Source organism: Cyprinus carpio, chromosome B18 (genome assembly GCF_018340385.1).
Source record: "Cyprinus carpio isolate SPL01 chromosome B18, ASM1834038v1, whole genome shotgun sequence".
In the NCBI taxonomy this organism is placed as follows: domain Eukaryota; kingdom Metazoa; phylum Chordata; class Actinopteri; order Cypriniformes; family Cyprinidae; genus Cyprinus; species Cyprinus carpio.
This window is the reverse complement of record NC_056614.1, coordinates 13,016,292-13,042,092: the sequence shown is the minus strand read 5'-3', so window position 1 is coordinate 13,042,092 and position 25,801 is coordinate 13,016,292. Positions and strand designations below refer to the sequence as shown.

Sequence of the window (25,801 nt, the reverse complement as noted above, 5' to 3'; positions counted from 1 at the left end):
TCATTCATTCATAAGTAAATAAATAAAAATAATCATTTATGGGAAATAATTACATTTTATTAATGTTTATATATGCATTAATATATTTAATTATTAATATTGTCATCAATACACCAACATGTAAAGCATATATATTTTGTAATAATTGTTTCTAAATTTTGACTGATTTTCCCACCTTGAATTAGGGATGCCTTCTATTTATTTATCGTGCTATGCCGTGCATAGACTGTATAAAAACAGTGCTATACGCATTTATGACCAGCAGATGGCGCAAGTAATAACAGTCAAGCCGACAACCTTTTGTTCCAGCAGGAGGCACTGTTGTTCTCTGTAGGGCAGCAGAGGCTCTGCATAGAAGTGTGTTTCATCCGTTTATGTCACTCGCTCAACAATTAACATCAAACTCATTTCAGTTATAACTTGACAGATACGTTAAATAATCTTCTGGGTCAAAACTGACAGTTTCGCTAGTTAAGAACACCAAAATAACAGTGAGACAATGATTTCTCAATGAAGATGGCCTAACTTTTCGCCCAAACACCACCACACTCACTCTAACCATGTAAATCTCACGCCAAAGTGACAACCCCGCTTTTGAAACATGACAAACCCTGCTTTTGAAACGAAGTCTCAGCTTACAAATTTTGCATATACTTAATACTAAATTCTAACAATAAATACCGTTTTGGCGCACTTTATGTGGCGTAAATTGTCAAATGTAGCACTTCAGTTAAAGCCAGAGCCATGAAAACAGAGAGTTCCAAGCTTCGATCTCTAATAACACATTTGAATGGGTTTAAGTAAGATAGACGACAGCTTCATTATACAGGCATTATTTGCAGCAATTTCTGGTAAACATTACAGCATATTAAGCATTGATTATTACGTCGATGACATTTAATGTATCATTTTATTCTGGAAAGTGATGGAGAGGCAACATTAATATGGTTTTCTAAACTCTCAGGTATTGCTTATTTATAATGTGACCATACAGCTTAACAATTTTTTTCAGTTACATAAGTGTTTTAGTTCAATAATATTTATTTCATATTTTGAGAAGATCTTTTGGTACTAAATACTATTTGTGCAATAATTATGGTCCATTAATGACTTTAAATATTTTTTTTTCCTAATATGTCTATTACTTCTGTCATAATAAGTGTAGTATTTAAGGTTAAAATAGAGAAAAGGGTTTTAAATTCCAATAGGTAGAGGCAAATTAGAGTCATTTTGTTGGCAAAAAACAAACAAAAAACAAATTAAAAACCTTTTTCAATTGTAACGCCAAGGTTTACCCACTAGGTACCTGTATGGCTCTTAACTAAATATATCTAGAATATTGCAGGTCATACTTGCTTTATTTTTTTTAAGTTCTTCATTTGAATAAATATGTAACACTAGATTTTTAAAAGAGAAATTAAAAAAATGAATAACTTAGGCCTACACCCTTCTTTAATAGGAATTTAACCAGCAGTCATACCCAACACCAGCCCAACACTGAATCTACACTGAAGAGCCTGCTCAGTAACCCTACTCGGAACCTACACTGACGACCTCCTGACCTCCTGGGAAAACTAGGTTGCTGCTGGGAGAGGTGTTAGTGAGACCAGCAGGGGTGCTCATCCTGTGGTCTGTGTGGGTCTTAATGTCCCAGTGTAGTGACGAGGACACTATACTGTCACCTTCGGATAGGACATTAAATCGAGGTCCTGACTCTCTGTGGTCATTAAAAATCCCAGGATATCTTTCAATAAGAGTAGAGGTGTGACCTCGGCATCCTGGCCAAATTCGCCCATTGGCCTCTGACCATCATGGCCTCCTAACAATCCCCATCTCTACTGACTGGCTTCACTCGGTCTCCTCTCCACCAATAAACTGGTGTGTGGTGGGCGTTCTGGTGCACTGTGGCTGCCATCGCTTCATCCAGGTGGATGCTGCACACTGGTGGTGAACGAGGACATACCCACTCATAATGCTGAGTGCTTTACACACAATGAATGCAAGCAAATACAGTTTAAAATGGTGCTAAAAAGGCATTCAACTGGATTCAGCAAAAGATTTTTGTCCACTTTATTTTTACAGTATATACACATGAATCAATATCGGAATCAAACTTAAAAGTTGGCAACCCTCATAAAACCATTCATCTGGTTTTCGCAATGTTTTCTGCAGCAGCTTAAGAATTAAACGGGGTACACAGAAAGAAAAAAAGTAACACAACTAATGAGCATAATTTATATAAAATTGGTGCCATTGCTATGGTTTTAGGTGTTAAAGGAATATTTCCCACAAAAGTGAAAACCTGTCATCATACCCACATTCTTCAAAACATCTTCTTTTGTGCTCATTCTAATTATGGAAATAAAATACTATGAGAGTCAATGGGGACCAGTAACTGTCTGGTTACCCACATTCTTCAAAACATCTTCTTTTGTGCTCATTAGAAGAGAGAAAATAATACAAGTTTGGAACAACTTGAAGGTGACAGAATTTTCATTTTAAAGTAAACTAGCCATTCTTTGCAAGCTTTGTTTCAATAAATGAACTTTTTAGACGTGTATTCCTCATACAGTGAACTCATCAAGGATACAGACGTGTAAATTACTAATGAGCCGGCATTTGTACATCTTTGCTCTTCCAGTGTAGCATAAAATATTAGTCAAATAAAATAATGGTCAAGAATGTTATCATTATGAAATATTTTAATATATTTTTTATAAAATAATGAAAACATAATTTACACATATTAAATGTACACTCATTGATACAACATCCCCAAAAGAAACTGAATGATTAATCAGTTATCAGTACTAAATCGAGACATTAGAGCCACTGTTTCATGCATGAAGCTAATGATAACAGAGACAAAAAGATGAATAACAATAAAGTTTCTTAAAAGAAATAAAAGCGTAAAATCAGCTTTGTACAAAAGATCATGAATCAAACAAAATATAAAGGACAAACTCAGTACCCTCTAATAATGTTACCAAATCTTCTAATTTTCACCTTGAATTTGACTTTCTGTATTTAAAAAAAGAACAAGAAAAGAATCAAAATAAATAGTCAAAATATTACACATAAAAATAAACCTTCAAATATTACAGCTGGACTATACAATTTGCCATGATTTAAGAATGCGCAACACAGATGCACATAGATGCTCTCACAAGTATATTACTCATATTTACCTTTTAGAAATAAAAAAGAACTTAATAAAACACCTCCACCCAACTATCAAACAAACAGAAATGCATGGTGTAGATATGACACCCAGTAACCCAGAACTGAGTGAGTCTGAAAAACCTCCCACTCTACTGAGAGAAAAACACACAGTGGGTCAAGTTCTTGTAGTCACAGCAATTAAATGAGAATCTGAAAAAACTGTAAAACTGGATCTTAAACAGTGGGGCAAATGAGCTTATCATTCTGATAATCTGATTTCGCAAATCTAGAGTGATGATGTATAAATAAAAATTCCAACATGTATACAGACTTTTATTTAAAGGTACAGTCCACCCAAAAACTCCTTCTCATGTAGTTCCAAACCTGTATGACTTGCTTTCTTCTGTGGAACTTAAACGAACACAATTGAAGTCAATGGGAACTAAAACTCTTTAGTTCTTCAGAACAATGTTTCATAGAAGGAATAAAGTCATATAAGTTTGGAACAACATAAGGGTGAGTAAATGAAAGAATTTTCAATTTTTAGTTGGACTGTTCCCCAAGTGGGGAGAACATGTGACGTGTTAAATATCAGCAGTTTAAAGCTTTGTATAAAATCACTGTATGTACAGTCACACTACTAAACAGCTGCAATGAATGACGTCTTATTTCTATCTCTCACCCCATAAATAACCAAAAACCTTTGCGTTTTACAATGCTATCCACTGTCATAAGCATGTATATAGTTGTTTTTGTGTGTCTGAGCAAAGCAGACACATTATATTTTCACTTATATTAGCTATGATGACTAGTATAAAGCAGTGCTTTTGTTTTGACGTGAATAAATAAGTCGGAGATGAATAGATCAGGTCATCGAGAGGGCAGCTTACGGGTCCTGAGAGAGGAGGAGATCTTTTTTCCAGTCGCATCAGGTTAAAGGGATGGAGAGAGCTGATATGAGTCGTGAATTATAACACAGCTGACCACTTTAAGGCAGACATGTACAGAGTAACATGGGGTACATGATAAACCATATTCGATCCAGCCTTCCAGTTAGAGCGCATAACCGAGTACAGTGTGGATCGTCTTAGTATGTAAACACGATGATCTGTCTATCTATTGCCAACAGTCATTTCACCTGATAAACCTGAACTAAATACAAATAGAAAAATAGAGTCTGTATGGAACACAGCTGACTAGGGTTTCTTACTGTCTGCTTTGCATATATATATATAAATATATATACATATACAGTGTCGAAATCTGACAGAACAGCCCAAGTTTACACACAGTGCTATGCCAAAACCATACTTAAGAGAGCAAGTGGCATTTCCTGTCACATGACGCTGTCACTTAAAGACTGACCGATGTCCACGCACAGAGGAAACGATCAAAGACTTGGGTGTTACATCACAGTTTTAGTAGTGGTTGCTTTCACTGGCGGCGTTTCTCCATCTACAGAGCCATTATTGCAGAGTTTCAGTCACTACAGGAAGTCTGTTGGATGATAAATCAGCTGAGATGAGGATGGTTTGAACTTTAAAGATGAACACAATGTACCTGCACATGAGATTATGCGATGTAGAATTAGAATTTACAGTGACATGTTATCTGTGAGTCGTTCCTTTTTCCTCACAATTACAGTACCGTGATTTCTCTCAACGTTTTGGGAAAGGTAGGATCTCTCACGTGGCTCAAGTGTCGATTTTCTGTTGCTTTTTTTTTTGCTGTTGAGCTGACTGTGCAGTAAATAGGCCTCTCGGATGTTTAGCGTCTCTCAGTTTGACTGGCTCAAGCTTAGCGTCGACTCGTCGAGTACAAAAATAAATCTACAATGAGAAAATAGTTCGATCAGATGAGGAGCTCGCTCGTTTCAAGGTAGGAATCGTGTGTTTGTTTGTTTAAAAATAGACATTTGTACTTCTGTACCGGCTTTAAGTTAAAGATTTAAAGTCTCAAGTCATCAGGCAGATTTCGGTTTCCCTCAGTCACACTTTGGTAAAGCTCACAGTTTGGTGTGTGGTGAGGATCTAGATGAGGGCGAGCGGGACAGTGGGTGCACTGGACAATAAGAGACTGTGAAGTGAATTAGCTGTTAGGCAAATCTCATCTTCTCTCAAATTGAAGGGAACAGTCATTTCCTCTCGGGCATGGTAGTGGATAAGAGTTTGCTGAACTTGCGGAGTTGTTCACTGGCTGAGTGTGATTCTTCCTGCAGACGCTGGTTGTTCTGCCTCAGATTAGCCATCTCTGCTAACAACGTTGCCTTGTCCTTTTTCTCCTGAGAGGATGGGACAGGAAGGAACAGAGGAGGGAAAAGGAGGAGAGAAACATTATTACGAGGATGTCACCAAAAATGTGAACAGTTTCACTTTTATTTTCTTTCATTTTGAATTTCTAAAGATAATTGTCCATTTTACTGGCCAGGGTGAATTGTTCAAACAATGTGCAGACTTTAAATAAAGACCGAAACAGCTGAAGTCATGTGACCATGGTGTCGGTCGTTTATAGCTTAACTTTGGCTTTTTACATCTGCTGATTCATTTGTGATGGAATCATAAACCTTTGTTTTTCTGCAACCCAAAAGCTTTTTGTTGAGGGAACCAGCGTGTGATGCCTATGAAAACACATCATCCCTGCAGCGCTCTATTGATATGCTTCATGACAAGGTGGAAAATTACAAGAAACTCATCAGATCGGTTCTTGCATAAAATCTAAATTTGACAAATGTGTCATATTTCAACTTTAAATAACTTCATTTCAACTTGAATGAACATTTTCAAGTAACTGACTACTTTATGTGTTTGAATACACAGCAAAAAAATGACTAGTGAACCTGTCCTGCACTGGTCAGGATCCTTCAGTGTAACTCACTTTTTCCAGATCATTGTTCAGCTGTTTCAGCATGACTTCCAGATGATTTAGACGCCCAGACAGATCATTGGGAACCTCTTCACTGCAACACACAAATTAAAAACAAGTTAATCCCAGTATTCTTGCATAGAAATTCTTATTCCACATATTTCAATACTTAATCCATTATTGAAGGAATGAGTTGATTTGAGGTTGAGCAAACTTCATGCAGACTTGCAGAGCTAACACTGTGCCCTTGGTTTAACACTACTGTTAAAAACCCTCAACTGCAGAGAACTCTGAGGAAGAGCAAGTATATACAGTACAGGTGTATGTTTGTGTATGTCTTACCTGCTGAAAGTAGGAGTGGTGCGGGGAGTCTGTGGTGTGTGGAAATGCACCGGGCTGATGACAGGTCTCAACTCATTGCTGCCCGCGTGAGACTCAGACAGTGAAAATAAAGAAACAGCTCTTTGCACTGTAAAAAAAACCCCAACACAGATTCAGTCATTTAGATTTCAATCATTTTCTCTTTTAAGTCTTTTTATACTGCATGGGATTGTTGCAAGAACAAAACAAACTTAATGGTAAAGTCTGTAAACCATAAAGAGTCACAGTGTTTACACTCTTCAGTGGATTATTTTAGTCAGTGCATACTAAGTTGGGTTAAGAGAAAGTACATTGAAAATGACATCACCTTTACATGGAAGCCCATTTCTGTCACATAAGAATAAATCATACTAATTAAAATAAAAAAAAACAAAAAAAAGATACAAATATGAGATGTCAAAATTATGAGATAAAAAGACAAAATTATGAGATAAAGTTGAAATGAGAAAAATAAATAGTTACATAAAATGTCAAAACCAGATTAAAAATTGACACTGAGATAAAAAGTCTGAATTTTGATATAAAATGTCAAAATTATGAGGTATAGTTATAAAGACATAAGTAGTGATAGTTAATTATTTTTATTGCCATCTCACAAAATAAACACACAAAGAGTTTTTAAATGAACATATGATAAAAAATCTAAAATCTTTTCAGGTAAAATCCTACTAAACAAGTCCCTGAGTGAGCATGCTTCATTAAGAAAAGTTTTCTACTTGCATTAAACCAGGAAAAGTTTAATAAAATATGTCGAAATTATGAAATAAAAAGGTCCTAATTATGAAATAAGTCACAATGATGGAAAAAAAAAGGTAATAATCAACTTGTACTTTTTGTACTTTTTATGTTATAATTATGATAAACCAAAACATAAAATGTGCTTCCATGACTTAAAGTATCTTTGTTAGACTTTAGAATCAGACGTGTCAGACAAACACAGCCTCATACCTTCATAAGCTTTGGCCGCATTGACGAGGCTGGACCACTCTAGACCACAGGCAGTGTCAGGAAGGGGCATGAGTCCAGGGTCCAGTCTTCTGAGAGGCGGAACCTTATCCCTCACCTCAGTCAGAGACAATTCTGATGCAGACAATGGTACTGGAAAAAAAAAGTGTACCCCAAAGCTATTAGCAGAGAAAGAGTAAAAACATAGCAGCTGACTATGACCAGCAAATGACACTTACCTTTCTTACTAGGCATGAGGGCTCCATGATTGGTGTTGTGTCCGTGGCGTCGAATAGGCAGCGTGCAGGTGAAGAGAAGGTCACTGGGCGGCACTTGTCCTTCAAAAAGAGGCGTGCTTGCATAACTAGAATCTCTCCGTCCACTGCACAGACTCTCATCAGAGAAAGTACGTTGCAGGGTCCGATGAGGAGACTATAGAGAAGCACAAACACACATTGAACAAATGAGTTTGATTGATTGTCTTGTTGTATTTTTTGTCTCTTTCTAGTGTTTGTTTACCCCATCTCGTGATGGTGTCTCTGTAGGGTTGTCCATGATGATGAGCTTTTTCAAGTCGTCCTCAATGGTGCTCTTGTGAGATCTGCGTGGTGAGCGCAGGTCCCTCAGAGAGGCACGTAACCGGGGCTGTCCGAACACGTTCTTACTGTTCATATCCACCTGCCTGAAAGCACACACAATAATAATCAGGACCAAGATTGAAATACATCATGCATCTATTTCAGAATCCATCAGCCTTCTCAAAAACATGAAATATACATTTCATAAACACATACTTGTTGCTGTTGCTGTCAGTGGAGGTGGTGCTGGTTGCTGTGCTGTTCTCCTCCTGTTGCCATGTACTCTTGGTTTTACTAAAGGACTTGGGGGCGGAACTTGAAAGCTGGGCGGAGCCTAATGTGGGTGTGACTGTTGAAGATCTGAAAGGCCGGGGTTTATCGGCCACAGCAGGGGTCTTGTACCCTTGAGGGGTATAGCAGGTCCTAAATCCCAGAAACAAAAATACACACAGTTCATATGTTGGTAGGTCAGGATTATTAACACTGAAAATCACATTTATAACACGCTTTAACTGCAGGCATAATCTATTATTGCCTATCACTGCTGTTTGTGCACATATGTTTGTCAGTCACACCTGAATTATCCCATATGTGTGTTGTGCTCCGCTATGTCTATCAAAAGTTTTTACTGTAGTACTTCACCTTTTACTAATATTATACAACAGTTCTTTCTGGTCCTCGAATCTGATCGGCTGAGGGCCTTTTTCTAGCCGTGCGATATTCTAGTGATAACAGAATTCCAACCATTTCACCGTTTGTATTGCTCTGCTTGTTTTTAGGCAAGAATGTAGTTATTAAGACTCCAAATATGCAATTTGCTAATAAAAATAACAAATATTAAAAATTTTTTTTTAGGCAAGAATGTAGTTATTAAGACTCCAAATATGCAGTTTGTTAATAAAGATAAGGTCTATTTAAAATTTGCTTCGACGATTTGGAAATGTGAGCTCCAGGGTGTCAGCAGCCACCCAGCGCTCATGAATCCGCCAAGGGCAGCCTTACCTCGGCCAATTATTCGGGAATTTGCTCCTGGCTCTTATGTATGTATGGTGGTTAAACATTAGATATAATTTGCTTTTATATATATAAAACAAAAGTTTGGGATCAGAAAGATGTTTTTAAAAGTCTCTAATGTTCACCAAGGCTGCATTCATTTGGTCAAAAATACAGTAAAACCAATAATTTTGTGAAATATTATTACAGTTTAAAGAACTGTTTTTTTTAACTGTTAATTTTTTCCTGTGAAGATAAAGCTGAATTTTCTGCATCATTACTCCAGTCATCAGTGTCACATGACACAAAACAAACCAATATAATAAACTAAATCTCAACAAAAAAAACATATCAAAATAATATCAAAACTAAATCATTTTTAAACTAAAACAACAATACATTTTAAAAATTCTTTAATTAATAGAAAGTTCAAAAGAACAGCATTTATTTCAAATAGGAATATTTTGTAACATTATAAATGCATCTACTGTCACTCTTGATTAATTTAATGCATTGTACTAAATAAAAGTATTATACATATAGTATTTTGAACAGTAGTGTATACATTTCAGAATAAATACAATACCTTGGTTTGAAGTTGTCGACGTTGGCTGATCCAGGAGGGGGGAATGTGCGGGTGCGATAGTTCTTGGTTTGATTTGCAGATGCAATGATGGGTGAAGACTCCCTGCGACGACCCTCTCCTCCCGCTCCAGACAGCTCCTGCAAGCCACTGTAGGTAGCAGAACCGTGCAATGGTTTATGGGGGGTTCCTGCAAGGCTGCGGCTAGGTTTGGCTCCTTTAGTGTTGGGACTTGGCGTGTAGAGAGATGCATCGATGCCACTGTCACTGGACCCTCCCTTGCCCATAGGGTCCGGGTCGGGGTCTAAGGGGTCAACCAGGGCACCGGAAACCACACCTCCCATGCTGTCAAACCAGCGCTCATCGCTGTGACTGCTGGAAGCATTGCTGGAGAGCGTGTTACTGCTGGAGTGACTGGAATAGTGTGCCTCACCCTGAGAGAGAGCAGGAGGAAGAGTGATCAGTACACAAGGGCCAAATGAAACAACTTCCTGGTTGCCCTGATGATGAGGATGACTTCTTACCTTAGAGTGGCGGTTTGGAGAGTCCTTCCCTGCAACGTCCTGTCGAGCCTGTCTTCTCGGAGCTGAGCCCACTGACACACCACGTGATGAAGCAGGAACATGCCACATGGGCTCTGTCCAACACAAAAACACAAAAGGAGTAAAGTCCAATTCACACTGAGAAAAAAAACTGTTTACATGCACTTTAAAAATTTCAAACTAAAGCAATATTTAATCTTTTTAGAACGTTATATAAACATCTAAAGATACATTTCAGACTATCAGACTTAGTATTATTTTAGTATTATTTATATACTATTATAGTATTTATTAATATTATGAATTAGCTTTTATTTTTATATTTTCAGATTTCATTTTAATTTTAGTTTAAGTTTCTGTAATTTTTTTGCTTTGGTCATTTTTATTATTCTTTTTTCTAATAGTTTTTATTTAGCTTTAATTTATTTTTATTTTAGTTTTTTTAATTTTATTGTTGTACTTCAGCTTAAAATCATATTTATATCAGTTAGTTTATTTCTAGTTAGAGTTTTTCCATCTAATATTTACATTTTGTTTTATTTCAATAAAGAAAATGACTTTTTAGTTAACAATAACAAGACTCAGTTACTGCCTGAATAATGACCAGTGATCTCCAGTGAAACACAATGGTTTTCTAAAGAAGCCTATATTTACAGTGTATCCAGCAGATGGCACTCAGTGACGGGGCGGTACACAAAACACATTCACAGCAGTTTTTGTTTAAGGACTGGTTCTCCATAAATCTCTTTGGATTATGCGTGTTTGTTTACCTGACTTGTTGCGCTCCATCGTGCTTTCTTGGCTAGTGAAACCAGATGATGATTCTCCACTCGAGACATCGACTGTAACGTGTGGATCAAATGGCTGGAGAGGCCGCTGGACTGACCCAAACCTACACACACAACAAATATTAACATGTTATTAAATACATTCTTATTTAACCTACTGTATGTTAACCAGCTAAATTCAGGTTGGCTGGTTTTTTATTGGAGAGCAGGGATTTGGAAGAACGACATGTGGTTAGAGTTAGCAAAACAGTGGAAAATGCTCACAGCAGTTTTAAAGTCAACATGAAATACTGTTCACAGATAACAAGGGATGGGATTTTAGTCATCAGAATTTATTGGATTGTGGAAAGGGTTTGTATATGACAGGTGGCTGAAGCGGAGTTTGGACACAAAAGCCAAAAAAGGAAAGTTGTCCCAGAGGCAGATAAAGACTTTAAAGTCAGAATGAAATGAAATTACAGACAGATCTTTTGTTCTGTATGTGATGCACTTCCAGACAATCCAAACATTTTATTTGGTACATGCACCAATGAATCAAACACATTATGAGTATTAAGAAACCAAACAGGGTCATTTTTGACACCCTGCAGCAAAGTCTGCATCATACACATGCCACATTGAATCCAAAATCTGTTGCAACCCAAGTGTTCTGTCACTTGTCACCTTGTGGGTTTGAGTGGTGATGTACGGCTGAATCTGATGGGACTAATAATAGCACTCATTAGCACATCTCACTGAATCACCATCATAAACAGAGTCAGTGTGAACTGTTAACAGACTCACAGTACCCCAACAACTCTCTATAACACCCTAATGTACTTTAAACTGTAAACACATTCAGGAAAACTTTAAACACTGTGAGCTTTAATATTAAAACGTATTTCCAAGTGAAACCAATATTGCATTATAATCTCTAGCTCACAGAAAGCTGAAGTTTGGAAAAGAAGCATTAAGGATGATCTGCGAAAACTGATGGCAGCAGAAAATGAATGCTATTCCAGAAGGGAAGTCAATTTTCAGGTGTTGACTAAATATTATGAAGACAATTAATTTCTGTAGATTAACTTTATTAAAATTCACCATATGGCTAGTGATGTGTGCTAACAAAGTAAACCGGGTCCATTTTGATTTTATGCAGTTTAAAAATATGGTTCAGAATCAATAATCTTGCTAATAAAGCTCTTTGTGAGCTCTATAAATATTTAAGGTGTTTGTCATGGGGATGGTGTTTGGAGGGGACAAGCCCTAATTTAGATGCAGAACAACCAGGATATGCTAATCAATGACCTACTTTTTTAATTACATTAAATATAAATGCATGTGACTAGGAAAAGCAGAAAAATACAAAGTTGGTCAACATGATTTTTTTTTTGTCCATTTCTTTTCTTGTTCCAAGTCTTACTGTGAGCCATTCAGTGAACGTTAACTTAAAAAAAAAACCCAAGCATTCAAGTTCCTCTGGTTGAACAGGGCAGTTAACCATCAAGGACACAATAGTGCACTATGAAAGTGTGTACACGCCATGACCTCTGCATTATACACGTAAACAATCACACACAAACACACACACAAAAGGCTTGTGAATCAGCAGCAGTCGAGGTCTAGCTGACACATGCCTCTACCACAGCCTCTCATTTACCATCAGACACACCCACTGATGATGGTAAACAGAGCCTGAAGATCTATCCTTTCTATCCTTGCTATCATTCATTGATTCTGCTCTTTATCACTTCCCAAATGTTATGCGAAAGATATTGAATATTTACACAACAGGAAAACAATACAGATATTCCAATAACATCTCTGATAGCAAACAGTGCTGGGAAGTTCAAGTCATTTTGTCAGACAGTTTATTTTTTTAAATAGTCGGTTTTGGAGACTAAACTGTCAGGGGCTGTTTTTGCATTCCACTGCTGCTTTTCCATTGTTTTTCTACATGTGATTGACCACTCTGCATCTCACGCATGACACGGCATTCTAAAAATGCTGCGCTAAAGTAAAAGTAGTTAGACATTTAAAAAAACATCTCTATACTTACCATTTTTAAAATTCCATTCATGCTCTGCAAACTTCTGTGTGAATGCACTAAATTCACGTATATCATCATGCACTGCTACTTTCTTCTTACATGATATAATTTCAGGTCAAATCAGTATTACATATCCATTTATTTATTGCATCAGTAGCCGTGTAACAAGTGGGATAATGTACAATTATCTGGTCATTATCTCAAAATAAAACCCTTCAGAATGAACACCCTGGCAGGATTTATTAGGCAATAATCTGAGTTTACATCTCTATATTGTCAAAATGCTTAAAAATATCAGCCCTAGTTGCCAATGAATTGCCCATCTATGAATTTTAGTGTGCCAATCTCTCAGAATTCTCATATTCTGAACTAAAACAACTGACAAGTCAGATGAAAGTGTTGTACTGATGCCAAAAGCTTCAAAAAGCAAAACAACTGACCCGTCTCGAGTGGGTTTATAGTGGACAAAGGGTCCGCTGAGTCCTGGCACCCCCAGAGCGCTGGAGCCGAACCCTGAGCCTGGACTTGAGAAACTAGCCGAAGGGTTTCTGTACGGCATCCCTCTGTCCCCGGCGAGAGGAGACACACTGTAATGATTCTCTGGGTAACTGACAGGCCTGTGGGAAGAGACAGGCCTGAGAGGAGAAACCAATAGTTGGTTTCCTTGAGATTTGAACTTTATGCTGAAATGTCTCACCTTTTAGCAGAGATGTGTTGGGGCTCTCTGAATGGAATGGGGACCAGGGCTTTGTGTGTACGGCTGGGGACTGGTGGTGGTCCGCTGGGGGTCCAGCGCTGAGCAGAGCTGTGTGTACCAGGTGGGCTGTCCCAGCGCCATACTGGGGTTCGCTGCCCAGCACGATACCCTGCAGCCACTGGCTCCGCTTCTCCCTTCTGCTCCATCATCTTCATCTCGTACTCCTCCGTACAGCCCCTACAAACACACAGTCAATCCATACATTATTCAGATTCACATTATTATAGTTTATATTTTAGATAAACCACCCATAAGTAATTTTTGTGGCTGCTCATCTAAACAAGCAGATCTCAGTCAAGTAAAGCTAAAATGGGAGCAGACGGCTTGTCACAAGTTAAAGGTCTGGCTATGTGAGACCAGGTTGATTATGACTGTTTTAAAGCCTATGTGCCAGACAAAAACTCTTCATCCCGTGTTAAAGGTTACAGATTTTAAGGGATGTTTCAAAAGAACAGTTCTGCAGTAATTTGAGTGTGTACTTGAGCACAGCGGGTCTGGTTCACTGAGAGATTAGTCCCAAATCCCTTTTGACCAGTACACTAACCCCTACTGAATGCCAAACAGCATGAGGATGAAACGCTCTCATCAGCGCCAGAATCCTTCTGGGTCTCTCTGCTTTCTGATGATGATGAGAAACTGAAACCCACTCCCTCTCCCCCCTCCTCCACCGTCAGCTCTTTTTGACACAAGGACTCCAGTCAAGGTCACTGTCCTTTGATTTGACTTTCTTCTAAACAACAGCTTTATCAATCTCATCTGCTCCTATTCAGTTTGTCAGCAGAGAGGGTCAGTACCTTTCCTGACAAAATCATTAAAAACTTACAGTACTGTTTAGAAAAGTTTAGGATCAGTTCTTTTATTTAACAAAGATGCATTAAATTAATCAAAAGTGACAATAAAGACATCTATAAAAGTTTTTTTTTTAAACTGTCTATTCATTAAAGAATCTAGAAAAAAATGTGTATCCGTTTCCACACACACATAAAAAACTTCAACATTGATAACAATCAGAAAGGATTATTAATTCAAATAACAGAATGATTTATGAAGAAGCATGTGACACTGAAGGCTAGAGTAATGACATCACAGGAATATATTACATTTTAAACAGTCATTTTAAATTGTTACAATATATCACTATATTACTGATTCTTGGTGAGCATTAGAGACTTTATAAACATTAAAAAAATCTCACCAGTAGCATATGGTTACAAGCACAGGAAGCCTATTAAAGCACCGCTATACTGGCTATCCTACCAATTTCAGCCACTAGCAAAAAATAACCAACAATTCTCCACAATTCACCTGATATTCCATCCCTTACTCTAGTAGCACCTTCTCCCCCTTGACATCTATATTTCATACATCTTCATCTTTATTCTAAGCTGCTACCTATTATTATCCCCCATCCACAGGGAGGGAGAAAAAGACATACAAACCGAGAGTCAGAAAGCCAAAATGAGACAAAAGGAAGCAAGGAGGAGAGCGAGAAGAGGAGGGGAGAGTGGAACACACACCAGACTCCACAGCGCTTCTGTCTAATACACCAAAAACTCTCTTCTGAAGACCACAAGGGCACATAAACTAGCCCTGACTGGCTACACCGACACACTGAGAATGTATAGATGGCAGATAGATACATAGAGGATGTAAACTGAATACTAACTATCAGCTCAACATGATTATATAAACCTGCCAAAGGTGCCCAAAATCTCTGAGACCACAAATAAAAATGACCATTTTACATATTAATTTAATTAATTTAATCTTTCATTACAAATTATGAGTATAGCAATGTGAATGAAAACTGGAATTAACCTTGCTTTTGCTTTGCCCCTTTTGCTTTAATAACAGCAGCCAGTGATCGTGTTTTAATTATTATATTGTGGCGACGAATTAAGAATTTGACATAATTTGTTCCCATTTTGTAATTAAATCATGACGGCATTTTAAAGTCAGAATAAAAACAAAGAAGTGACAGAAGAAGTGCTTCTATCCATCCAAGATCTGAATGCAAGCATGTGGTTGATTTTTAAAAGGGGAGGGGTTTAAACAGACTAAACGATTTGACACTAAATGTCCACAATACAGCTAAAATTAGAGTACAAATTAATAAACAAACCTATTTTTCCCCCCTCATGCTGTGTAGGGCTCTGTAACTTTAAAATATTACAACATTTGAAATATATATATAAAAAAATTAATAGTACAAATCTTAACACAAACCTTGGTAACACTATTTTTCAGTATCTTTGTTACACATTACATGCACTTACTATAGTAATAACTATAAATTATGCATAATTACATGCAACTAACCCTATAGCAAGTGCATGTTGTTAATTTATATTAAGGGCACGTTAAAATAAAGTGCAACCCAAATCTTATGTATTTCATATTTTATATCATGTTCAAATTGTATTCTAAAATTTCTAAAAATCTAAAATTTTACTTCCAGGATTACATAAAAATCCCATATTTTCAATGTGAATCCTACTGTATATTGAGAAAATTAGATATTTTTAAACAATTATGAGCCCTTGCAGTTTTTTCAAGATGTTAAAGAAATAAGACAATTTTTCAGCACACATAAATGCTTCCTAATCAAAGAGACTGAAGCCATGCTTGGACAAAGGCTATAAAAAGCCTGAGCATGAAATACACGAGCACAGCCTCATGTTGCTGCACTGGAAATCTTTCTCTTCATCACTGAAAGAGTGCTGTCAGCTCCACCACTCCTCTTTTACTGCCATCCATCTATCTATCCGTCCAACACCTTCACCGTGTCCAAGTATCCTGTGGAATTCATTGTTGTAATACAACTGAGTTCCAGCGTTTTACATCCATCCTCTCTTTGTCTCCAAGCCCATCACTAACCTCCGAGTGTAGACCAGACTGTTGTATCGGATGTCCGCGGCAGCGCCATGAGGCTCTGACTGACAGTTGAAGTACAAACGAGCCCTGACAACCGTACACACACACGCACAGATTTCTGCTCTCCACCCATCCAATCCTCTCTTTCACTATGATAACAAGAGGAAGGAGAGAGAGGGAGGGTGAGATGGAGGGAGAAAGAGGAGGAGGGATGTTCCTCCCACTTTGTTTCCGAGCGAGGAGGCGCTCAGACATGCCTCAGCATCTACAGTCTTTATATTCTTTCCCTGCATGCTAAACACGCCACCCATTCCCTGTCAGCCTCACGCCGAACACATTTCTTAATTAAACCCCCTTTATTTATTTATTTTTAACACATTTTTCACAGATTCCAGGCTTTAGTCTCATGCAATCTGCTCCCCTGGCACTCCTCGACAAACAGAGGCTGGGCCGCTGAAAGGGAGCGAGATACAAACAAGGGAAAACGAAAGAGATAGAATGAGAGAAAGACAAGCATGTCGAAGCATGCAATTAACACACTCTTTCGTTCCACGGCACAGTGTGGGTGGGGGGTGTTGGGATGCATGTGTGCGCGAGAGAGAACATCTCAAAAGGAGTTTATTTAACCACAACGGCGAACACATGTCCCGCTAGCACGCAATCAAACACGCTGCTGAGTAATGAGCACCTAACAGCAGCCACTCAGAAGAAAGTTCAGAGTCACGCGACGCTAAACTGTCAAACATGCACAGTGAAATTAAATGTGCATTAAGAATTTAAATGTAAAAATTGATTTTTAAGACCAAAATACGAAGTTTAGAACATACCTTTCCAACGCAGCAAAATTGAGGCTTTACATAATCACTGTTTTCATTTGTAAACTGTTCCATCCCTCTCTCCTCTCCTCTTCTAACACTTTCTTTCTATCTGTCCCCTCTCTCTCTCTAACACTCCCACTCACTGCTCCCCCGAGAAACTGAGGCGTCTGCCAACGTTCTCAAAATCTGGTGAGTGCCTGTGTGTGTGTATGTGAGTGTGTGTGCAAGTGTGTGTGTTGGTGCATCAGACAAAGAGGAGGTACGAGTGAGAGAAACAAAAGCTTTTCCCCTCTTGTTTGAAGATACTGTAGTGTTTTTTGCATAACCTATAAAAACATCTCTGAATCTTTGAATTATGTCAGAGGGGTTCCAGCCGGTGGGCATTTGCAACAAGCAGCATTAATTCTGGCACGAGGCCCGTCATTAATCTTTCCAAAACAAGAATGGGTCTCCAGAGGGGTGCAAAGTGCAAAGTGAAAAAAAACAAAAAAAAAACAACAGCCCTGTCAGATCTGAAATGTGCTGCTGTCCAGATTTGAAGCTTAAAGTAGCTGTTTTCTGTACAGAATGACTATTGCTGAGTTGGGGTTCCTGTCTTCATCTGTCAGAAAATGTCTATTCTGTGAAAGCAAAAACACTGATAGGATTTATATCTGATGTTTTCTGTCTTATTCAAAGGATTCCAGGATTGCACAGGATTTTAGCTGGGCTGGACTGTAACTATATATCTGTCTTTTTCCTTTTTTTAAACATCCACACAAACAGACGTAATTGATGCTTTCTGGATCTCTGGAAAATCATAGGCACCAATACACTGAATGAAGGAAGCAGTCGACGCTCTTGTCTTTAGACTATGAGACAGGCTGGAGTCCGACAGTCTTTTATAGTGTTCTCTGTTAATGATTTATCAAAGTGGAATGAATTTAATCGAGTCACAAGAGCTGTCTTAACATTCTGATAAAAGAGTTGGGCTAATGGCTCTTTGCCCATCCTCTGAAGGGGTCTAATCTCTACATTTCCTTCCCAGTAAATGTCCAAACAATCATACCTTGAACTGATTCTGATGTGAATTTGTAGTATATGAAATGAAATTTCAAATTACTGCAAGAGCAATTATATGGTATACTGGCTTGCGCAAATGATTTTTAAATAAACCAATTAAAATTGTTTGTCAGGGCATGTACAGGAACAGGGTATTTATAAATGAAATACATATAAATAATGACTTGTGGTTCTGACCTGGACCACGGTTTTCTAATTGGAAACCTCTAAACCAGCACAGACTCCGGTCCGGATCCGGAGGGAATTCAAGAGCACTAATTATATTATCTACTTTAATAAACGCATGTTAAACTAAAAAAGTTTTTTATGTCTTTTTGGAGATGGTCCGAAATGAAAGCGAAGGCAAGATATTTAAAGTTTTCCTGCGTGACATTTGTTGTCGTGATGACACCAAGTGATCGTATGACGGTTGATGTAATCTGGCGATGTAATAGGAGGAAATTTTTTTTTTTTATTTTTTTTTTTATCACTTGACTATCACTATGACTTCTATAAATATATTTCCCAAAAGGCTTCTACTAGGTTGAATAAACATCAGCACTGCACATTTCATCTCAAACAGCAGTCATCTAGATTTTAAAATGGCATCAAACTCAAAGAATAAGTGCAAATTCCCATAAAGCTCACCTGCGGGCCCCTCCCTCTTCAAAAGGTGGAATAATGACCACTTTCACGGTGACCGAAGTCCGCAGTAGGTCGATCATCTGCTCGTGGGAGAGCGTCACTGCGGCAACTTTGCAGATTTCCACCAAACGGCTACCCTGCCGGAGTCCCGCCTGCCAAGCGAAGCCGTATTCCTCCACTTCAGACACAGTTCCGTCCAAACGTACATGGAAACCAAGCTGGCCTAAACCATTACACCCAAAAACACGCCCACAAATACAACAACCTATAGTCAATCCCTGCAGGAAAAAAAACAAAAAACAGGAGTTTAGAGGCATATCTCATAATGCAAACCAATTCACTGACTGTCCATGTATGTTGTATCAGTACCTTAAGTCTCTGCACAACCTCTCTGATGTCTTGTGCACCGCCCTCTGGTACCCGTAAGGCAACATGGTCTCCTCTGCCATAGAAAATCTTCAGTGCAAGTCTCTCTGCCGTCCAACCAATCACGTCAGCACAGAAACAGTTAAACACCACCTCTTTGGTGGAGCAGTCCGCCAGGACAATGTACTCGTTGGAGATGGCGAGAGCACAGGGAAGCTCGGCTCCTCCGCCACTGAAGTCCTGCGCAAGTACACGCCAAATCAGCGCCCCTAAGGCACCCATCTCCGCTCCCTCTCGTGCCCGGATGCGTTCCTTGCGTTTGGAGGCCAGCGAGATGAGATTGTTCAGCTTGCCAGCAGTGTCGAGTGGCGTAGTGGAAACGCAGTTCTCCGCCAGGTCCCGCAGGTATCCTTGGCGCGTGCGTGTTGCCATAGCATGGAACTTCTCTGATTTGTGCGCAGCGTTCTCTGCGTTGATGATCTTGGCCAGCAGGAAAGCGCGGAAGGCAGCTGGGTCCCGGAACGTCAGGCCATTTGAAGGTAGCGCTGGACCAAATGGAGGGACGTCCTTCATGCGGGTCACTGCCACACTAAAAAAAAAAAAAAAAAAAAGTGCTCAACCATATAATTAGGATTGCAAAATAAATAGAAATAAATATTACTTATTTCCACCAATCGCAGCAGGTTTTTCACTCACTGAACTACATTTTCATAACATATCTCAGTAATCGGCTACAGGCATACATGCAATACTGTTCTTAGCTAGAGTTGCCATGGAAACAAGGCCAACCTGTAGCAGGTGTTGTCAGAGCAAGGGTTGTGCACACGGACAATGACGAACACGTGCTGGAAGTGAGAGCGAATATTCTGTGGAGTGAACGGCTGGGCTCCTGGCTCCTGGAATATAATCGTGACTATATCATTTCCTATGTGCCTCTTCCTCAGGAGCTGTGAGAGAAATGAAAGGGAGATAAGTCCGAAGTTCAATGCAATAAAAACTCGACTAGATTTTTACTTTTAGAAAATGCTGCCACAGTGCTGTAGGTGTTTGCTGGGATGTTGTCAGAGGTTATGTGGTTACTAGGTGCATTCTTGTCTCAGACTGGCCACATTCACTGATTGGAAAGTACTTGCTTGATCTGACAAGCTCAACTCTGATTGGTTGACTTTATGCTGGGAGTGAAGACACAGGTTTTTCTTTTTAATCTGTTGATCTGGAAACAAAATGTTTAAAAGGTTCTGGTACTTTTGATGAAAACACATTCACTGGATTTGCCATACCTCACTGTAAAAAATGACTGTAATTTTAATAGGCAAAAACTAAAACTGCTAAATGCTACTATTAATGATTATTAGTGATGCACTCTGAAGTGAGAAAAGAATAGGTGGGCCCTTAGGACTTTATGATATTGTGGATCCTAGATATGGCTCAGGTCTGTCCTTCAATGTAAGTCCTATGTTACTGTTTAATGCACACAATGTACCCGAGAAAAAAAAAAAATATGAAAGCAAGACTGCAAGAGGGGAAGAGTAGGAGAGAGAGAGAGTGAGTGAGTGAGAGAGAGCAAGAGAGAGAAAGGATAGAGTGTTCTGTTGAAGGACACAGGAAAAAAGGGAACTGGCAGAAGTATCTTCATAGATGCACAATGATTTCTGTGGTGAGAGACGCAGAGGTGTGAAAAGGCCTGTTAACAGCACTGCAGCACCAATCTGTGAGACAGCCACTAAACACATGCAATAAAATGGACTCATTTTGTAATAAGATCAAGTTGTGCTAGAATTACATTTCCTGAAGGAAATACCAGTGCGCGCAAGGTAGCAAAGGTAGAGTATTTAGGTTTTAGATGATCTTTTTTAGCTTCTCTAAGTGAAATGATGCATCTGAGCAATTGTCAAGGCAATCAGATTCAACAAATTTGCTCTTTAAGAGCAGAATTAAGGAATCACAAAGGAGTTTCCAAATAGTAGCCAGCATAATTATTCTGCATTCTAAGATATCTCATTTTGACCAAATTTGTGGCAGCATTAAATATATCCTCAATACAGAAAGCTCAAAGAAAACATATTTCCAAGATCTAAGATGGCAGAAAAGGCAACAAAAACATTGATTTCAAATATACTAATTCATTCTATACCTAAAACTTTACATCAACAATCAGAAATAGCATTACCAAACTTTTTTTGTGTATGTTATGTATTTTTATGCTTTTTAAGACATCATGCGAGCCAGGCCCAGAAAGTGTCCTGCTTTGTGCCTGACAGGTTGACTGTTAGCTTAGCAACATGCTAATGGCTCTTCTGGAACTCTGTAGGATCCATCTGAGTGAGTTGAGTTCTGCACATGCTTCATTTGAGGAGTTTTATTACACTACCTTTCAAAAATTTGGGGTCAGTGTTTTTTTCTATAAATAAATTCATACTTTTGTTCAGCATGCATGCAATAAATTCACAGAAAGTTACAGTAGAGAGATTTATAATGTAACAAAATTTTTCTCATTTCAAAAAACTAAACAAAAAACCAAAACTGCTGTTTTGATCTTTCACATGTGACACTGAAGATTGGAGTAATGACTGCTGAAATCTCAGATTTTCAACACAGCTTTTCATAGAAAATAATTACTTTCAATTGTAATAATATTATTATTATTACTGTTTTACTGCATTTTTTGATCAAATAAATAAAGTCTTGTAATCATGAGAGACTTCTTTCAAACCAGCTTCTTTCAAAAAATTGAATAATAGCATATATTTCAAATCAGTCATTCAATGGTTATAGAAATTTTTTACATTTTAAAACGTAAAGTTCAATTACATTAATCAATTGCACACTTACAGCTGAAATTAAAGCTTAAACAAACAAAATATTTAGTTGAATTAACTGCAGAAGTTTATTAATTAAGGCTTAGCAGTTTAGTTCAAATACTAACCAGATTGTTTGACGGATATCAGTAGAGTGGTGCCTTAGCGTGCAATGCAAAAAGACATCTGAAATCATTCAGGAGTGCCATTCTCTGCTCTTATGTATGGAGTTGATTTGTCCATTCCAATCTGTGATCAGGGCAACATGTTCTGTGAGTTACATGGACTCATCTGAACTCTAGGAGATCTACTAAGAGATGCTGAGAACCTATGTTTAAAACTGCAGTTAATCTACATTTAAAAATAGAGCGTGAAATTAGGAGCATCTCTATGTCTCTATGTGAAAGACTGGCCTCCAGTCTGAGTCAGAGCAATAGAGGCTGCCCACCCGTTCGCAACAGAGTGAGGGCATTGGTTATATAAGCTCTCTTACATTTCAACAACAAACAAAGGAAAAACCATAGAAACACTAGTCTTTCTTGAATGCTGACATGGCACCCCTTTAATGAGTTCTGAGGGGGGACACTCCTGTACCCTGAAATTATTCTACAGCCTGACATCCTTTTCTACCTCACCGTAATCACTACAACACACTCATGTTTTGTGTGTGCACTTTTATAAGAGAGAGAATTATCTGACAGATAAACACTGCCCTCTGCAGCTCATCTGAGAGCGAGCAGATCAGATGAATTGAAAGTTGTCTTATTTCTGCATAACCAACTGGTGCCGCAAAAATAATAATTTTGAAATATTCTATTTATATTAAATTATATTATACAAATAATTTTCTCCCTTTGCAGAAATAGGTTTATTTGCTGCTGACATAACCATATCAGCACAGGCATCAAAAATAAAGCAAAATAATATTACTTTAAAAAATGTTTTAAACATGTTTCATCCCAATCCCCACTGAACATACATTGCAAATATCAACAGATAAATAATAATAATAATAATAATATTAATTCATTTTATTTGTAATGTGCCTTTCTTATATTCAGAGTACTACTACTGTACTACTACTGTACAAAAAAATTAAGTAAAATAATACATACCTGATACATAAATAACAACAATGATTAACAATTAAAAAGTTAGTGCAGAAGTGTGTTTTCAATGAACGTTTTCATTGCAAAGCCGTTGACGCATATGCATGCACATGAAACTTCCTGAGGGTAGAAGATGCCACATTACTGGATCGTAATCAACAGTATGGAAATCACTAAAAACCACACCCTGCTCTGATTCATACGCCAGTGCATATAAAACCAGCGGGAGAACTTGACAATAATGAACCGAAAAAGAAAGCGCGAGAGGAATTCCTTTATAACCACATGTAACAAAAATAGAGACTCAGAAAGTGGACGTCCAGAAGTTGTGGCCGCTTGTGCTTTGTGAAAAAAGAGCTGCTTAATTTCCACTGGATTTACTGCTGCCACTCTATAAACTTTACTACCATTCCAGATGTTTCTTTGCAAACTGGGTCTGCCACATGCAGTACCCACCACAAACACACCGCTGAATATGAGCAAAGAAAATCAACAGCATGTGAACAATGTGCAAGACATTCTGGGAGTCTGTCCAGGTGGGAGAGAGTGGGAGGGTTGTGTCAGGATAAGTTGGGTCATGTCAGTTCTATACAGGCTCTTGGATGTACTGATGTGTGTGTGTGTGTGTGTGTGTGTGTCTTACCTGTTGAGGATTGTTGGGCATGTATGGAAGCATGGTGGACACGTGAAACATGATCTCATAGTCCTGATAGGTTGTATACAGGGAGTGTGTTCCAGTTGAGTCCGCTGTTAAACATACACATGCATATTAATGATTATAAAGACAATGTACAGCCAGCGACAATGTCAATGTACCACACTGAAAATATGGTATAAAAATTACAATTTAACCCCCAAATAAAAAATTAATGTGCATGTGCCTGTCTCTATATTTATATATATATATATATATATATATATATATATATATATATATATATATACACACAGTACAGGCCAAAAGTTTGGAAACATTACTATTTTTAATGTTTTTTGAAAGAAGTTTCTTCTGCTCATCAAGCCTGCATTTATTTGATCAAAAATACAGAAAAAACAGTAATATTGTGAAATATTATTACAACTTAAAATAATAGTTTTGTATTTGAATATACTTTTAAAAAAATAATTTACTCCTGTGATGCAAAGCTGAATATTCAGCATCATTATCCCAGCCTTCAGTGTCACATGTAACATCCAGTCTATCACATGATCATTTAGAAATCATTCTAATATTCTGATTTATTATGAGTGTTGGAAACAGTTCTGCTGTCTAATATATTGATGAATAAAAGGTTAAAAAGAACTGCATTTATTCAAAATAAAAAAAAATTCTAATAATATATATTCTAATAATATATTTTATTTACTATCACTTTTTATCAATTTAACACATCCTTGCTGAATAAAAGTATTGATTTTATTTAAAAAAAAGAAAAAAAACATTACTGACCCCAAATTACTGACCAGTAGTGTATATTGTTATTACAAAATATTTATATTTTAAAAACATAATCTTTTTTTTTTTTATTCATCAAAGTATCCTAAAAAAGTATCACATGTTCCGAAAAAATATTAAGCAGCAGAACTGTTTCCAACTTTGATAATGAATCATCATATTAGAATGATTTCTAAAGGATCATGTGATAATGATCCTAAAAATTCAGCTTTGCATCACAGAAATAAATGATAATTTAAAGTATAATAAATTTAAAAACTATTATTTTAAATTGTAATAATATATCACAATATTAAATTTTTTTCTGTATTTTGATCAAATAAATGCAGGCTTGATGAGCAGAAGAAACTTCTTTCAAAAAAACAATACATAATCCCACAAAAAATTCACCACACAAAAATAAACACATTTATAAAAAATGATCATGATCATTCTGGAGAACATGACCATCAGGTATTACTCAAAGGTTAATGCAGCTCATGTGCTGCTGTCATTAAAGCAAAAGAGGGACAAACTATACCAAATTATGAAATTATTGAACTATATTATGTTAATTTTCACTTAAATTGTCTTATAATTTGTAATAAAAACTAACAATTCTATCAGAAAAAATGAAAAAAGAAAAGCCTTTTAGTTATCTCAGACTTTTGGACAGTAATGTACACTAAATTACACCATATAGTGTCTATCCAGATGTTCCTACATGATTCTGGATATAGAGTGTGTGTAAACAACAGCGGTGTTGTTATCTATGTCCAGTTTCAATTACACTCTCAGATATACAGTAAAACTGCTGACATTTTTCTGTAAGGGTGAGGTAATATTTATAACTAACTGTATATAAAAACAATAGAAGCCTATGTAATGTCCCAATTTAGATAGCCAAGTAAACGTGTGATATGAGCATTCAAAATGTTGTTAAACAAAACATTTCTGTGTTACCAAACTGAATTACAGTCTGTTTGTTTGAGCCATCCTGAGCAAAATTTAGTTTTTGACTGTGAATTCATGGAGCTACCCAGTGTGTCACCTCAATTATAAACCAAGAGACCGTCAAAATGTATTTACACACTA

The 25,801-nt window shown here is 37.5% G+C and overlaps 1 protein-coding gene across 4 annotated transcripts in view; it reads right to left on the bottom strand.

Moving 5' to 3' along the window:
• Positions 1-2,684: 2,684 nt before the first annotated feature.
• The window catches only part of sipa1l3 (signal-induced proliferation-associated 1 like 3), a 77,694-nt gene continuing 54,577 nt past the window's right edge, over positions 2,685-25,801 (bottom strand). For 2 of the 4 annotated variants that reach the window (XM_042743898.1, XM_042743899.1), the window contains 16 exons: positions 23,915-24,018; positions 20,154-20,311; positions 19,368-19,953; positions 19,002-19,276; positions 13,561-13,797; positions 13,304-13,480; positions 10,817-10,938; positions 10,029-10,141; positions 9,508-9,938; positions 8,145-8,351; positions 7,870-8,032; positions 7,590-7,782; positions 7,354-7,503; positions 6,367-6,493; positions 6,037-6,118; positions 2,685-5,443 (listed from right to left, as the gene is read on the bottom strand). In XM_042743898.1, the coding sequence (XP_042599832.1) occupies positions 5,297-5,443; positions 6,037-6,118; positions 6,367-6,493; positions 7,354-7,503; positions 7,590-7,782; positions 7,870-8,032; positions 8,145-8,351; positions 9,508-9,938; positions 10,029-10,141; positions 10,817-10,938; positions 13,304-13,480; positions 13,561-13,797; positions 19,002-19,276; positions 19,368-19,953; positions 20,154-20,311; positions 23,915-24,018 (3,272 nt within the window). In that variant the 3' untranslated portion in view covers positions 2,685-5,296. The remainder of the gene's footprint in view (positions 5,444-6,036; positions 6,119-6,366; positions 6,494-7,353; positions 7,504-7,589; positions 7,783-7,869; positions 8,033-8,144; positions 8,352-9,507; positions 9,939-10,028; positions 10,142-10,816; positions 10,939-13,303; positions 13,481-13,560; positions 13,798-19,001; positions 19,277-19,367; positions 19,954-20,153; positions 20,312-23,914; positions 24,019-25,801) is intronic. The other 2 variants (XM_042743900.1, XM_042743901.1) reach the window with 2 other exon arrangements.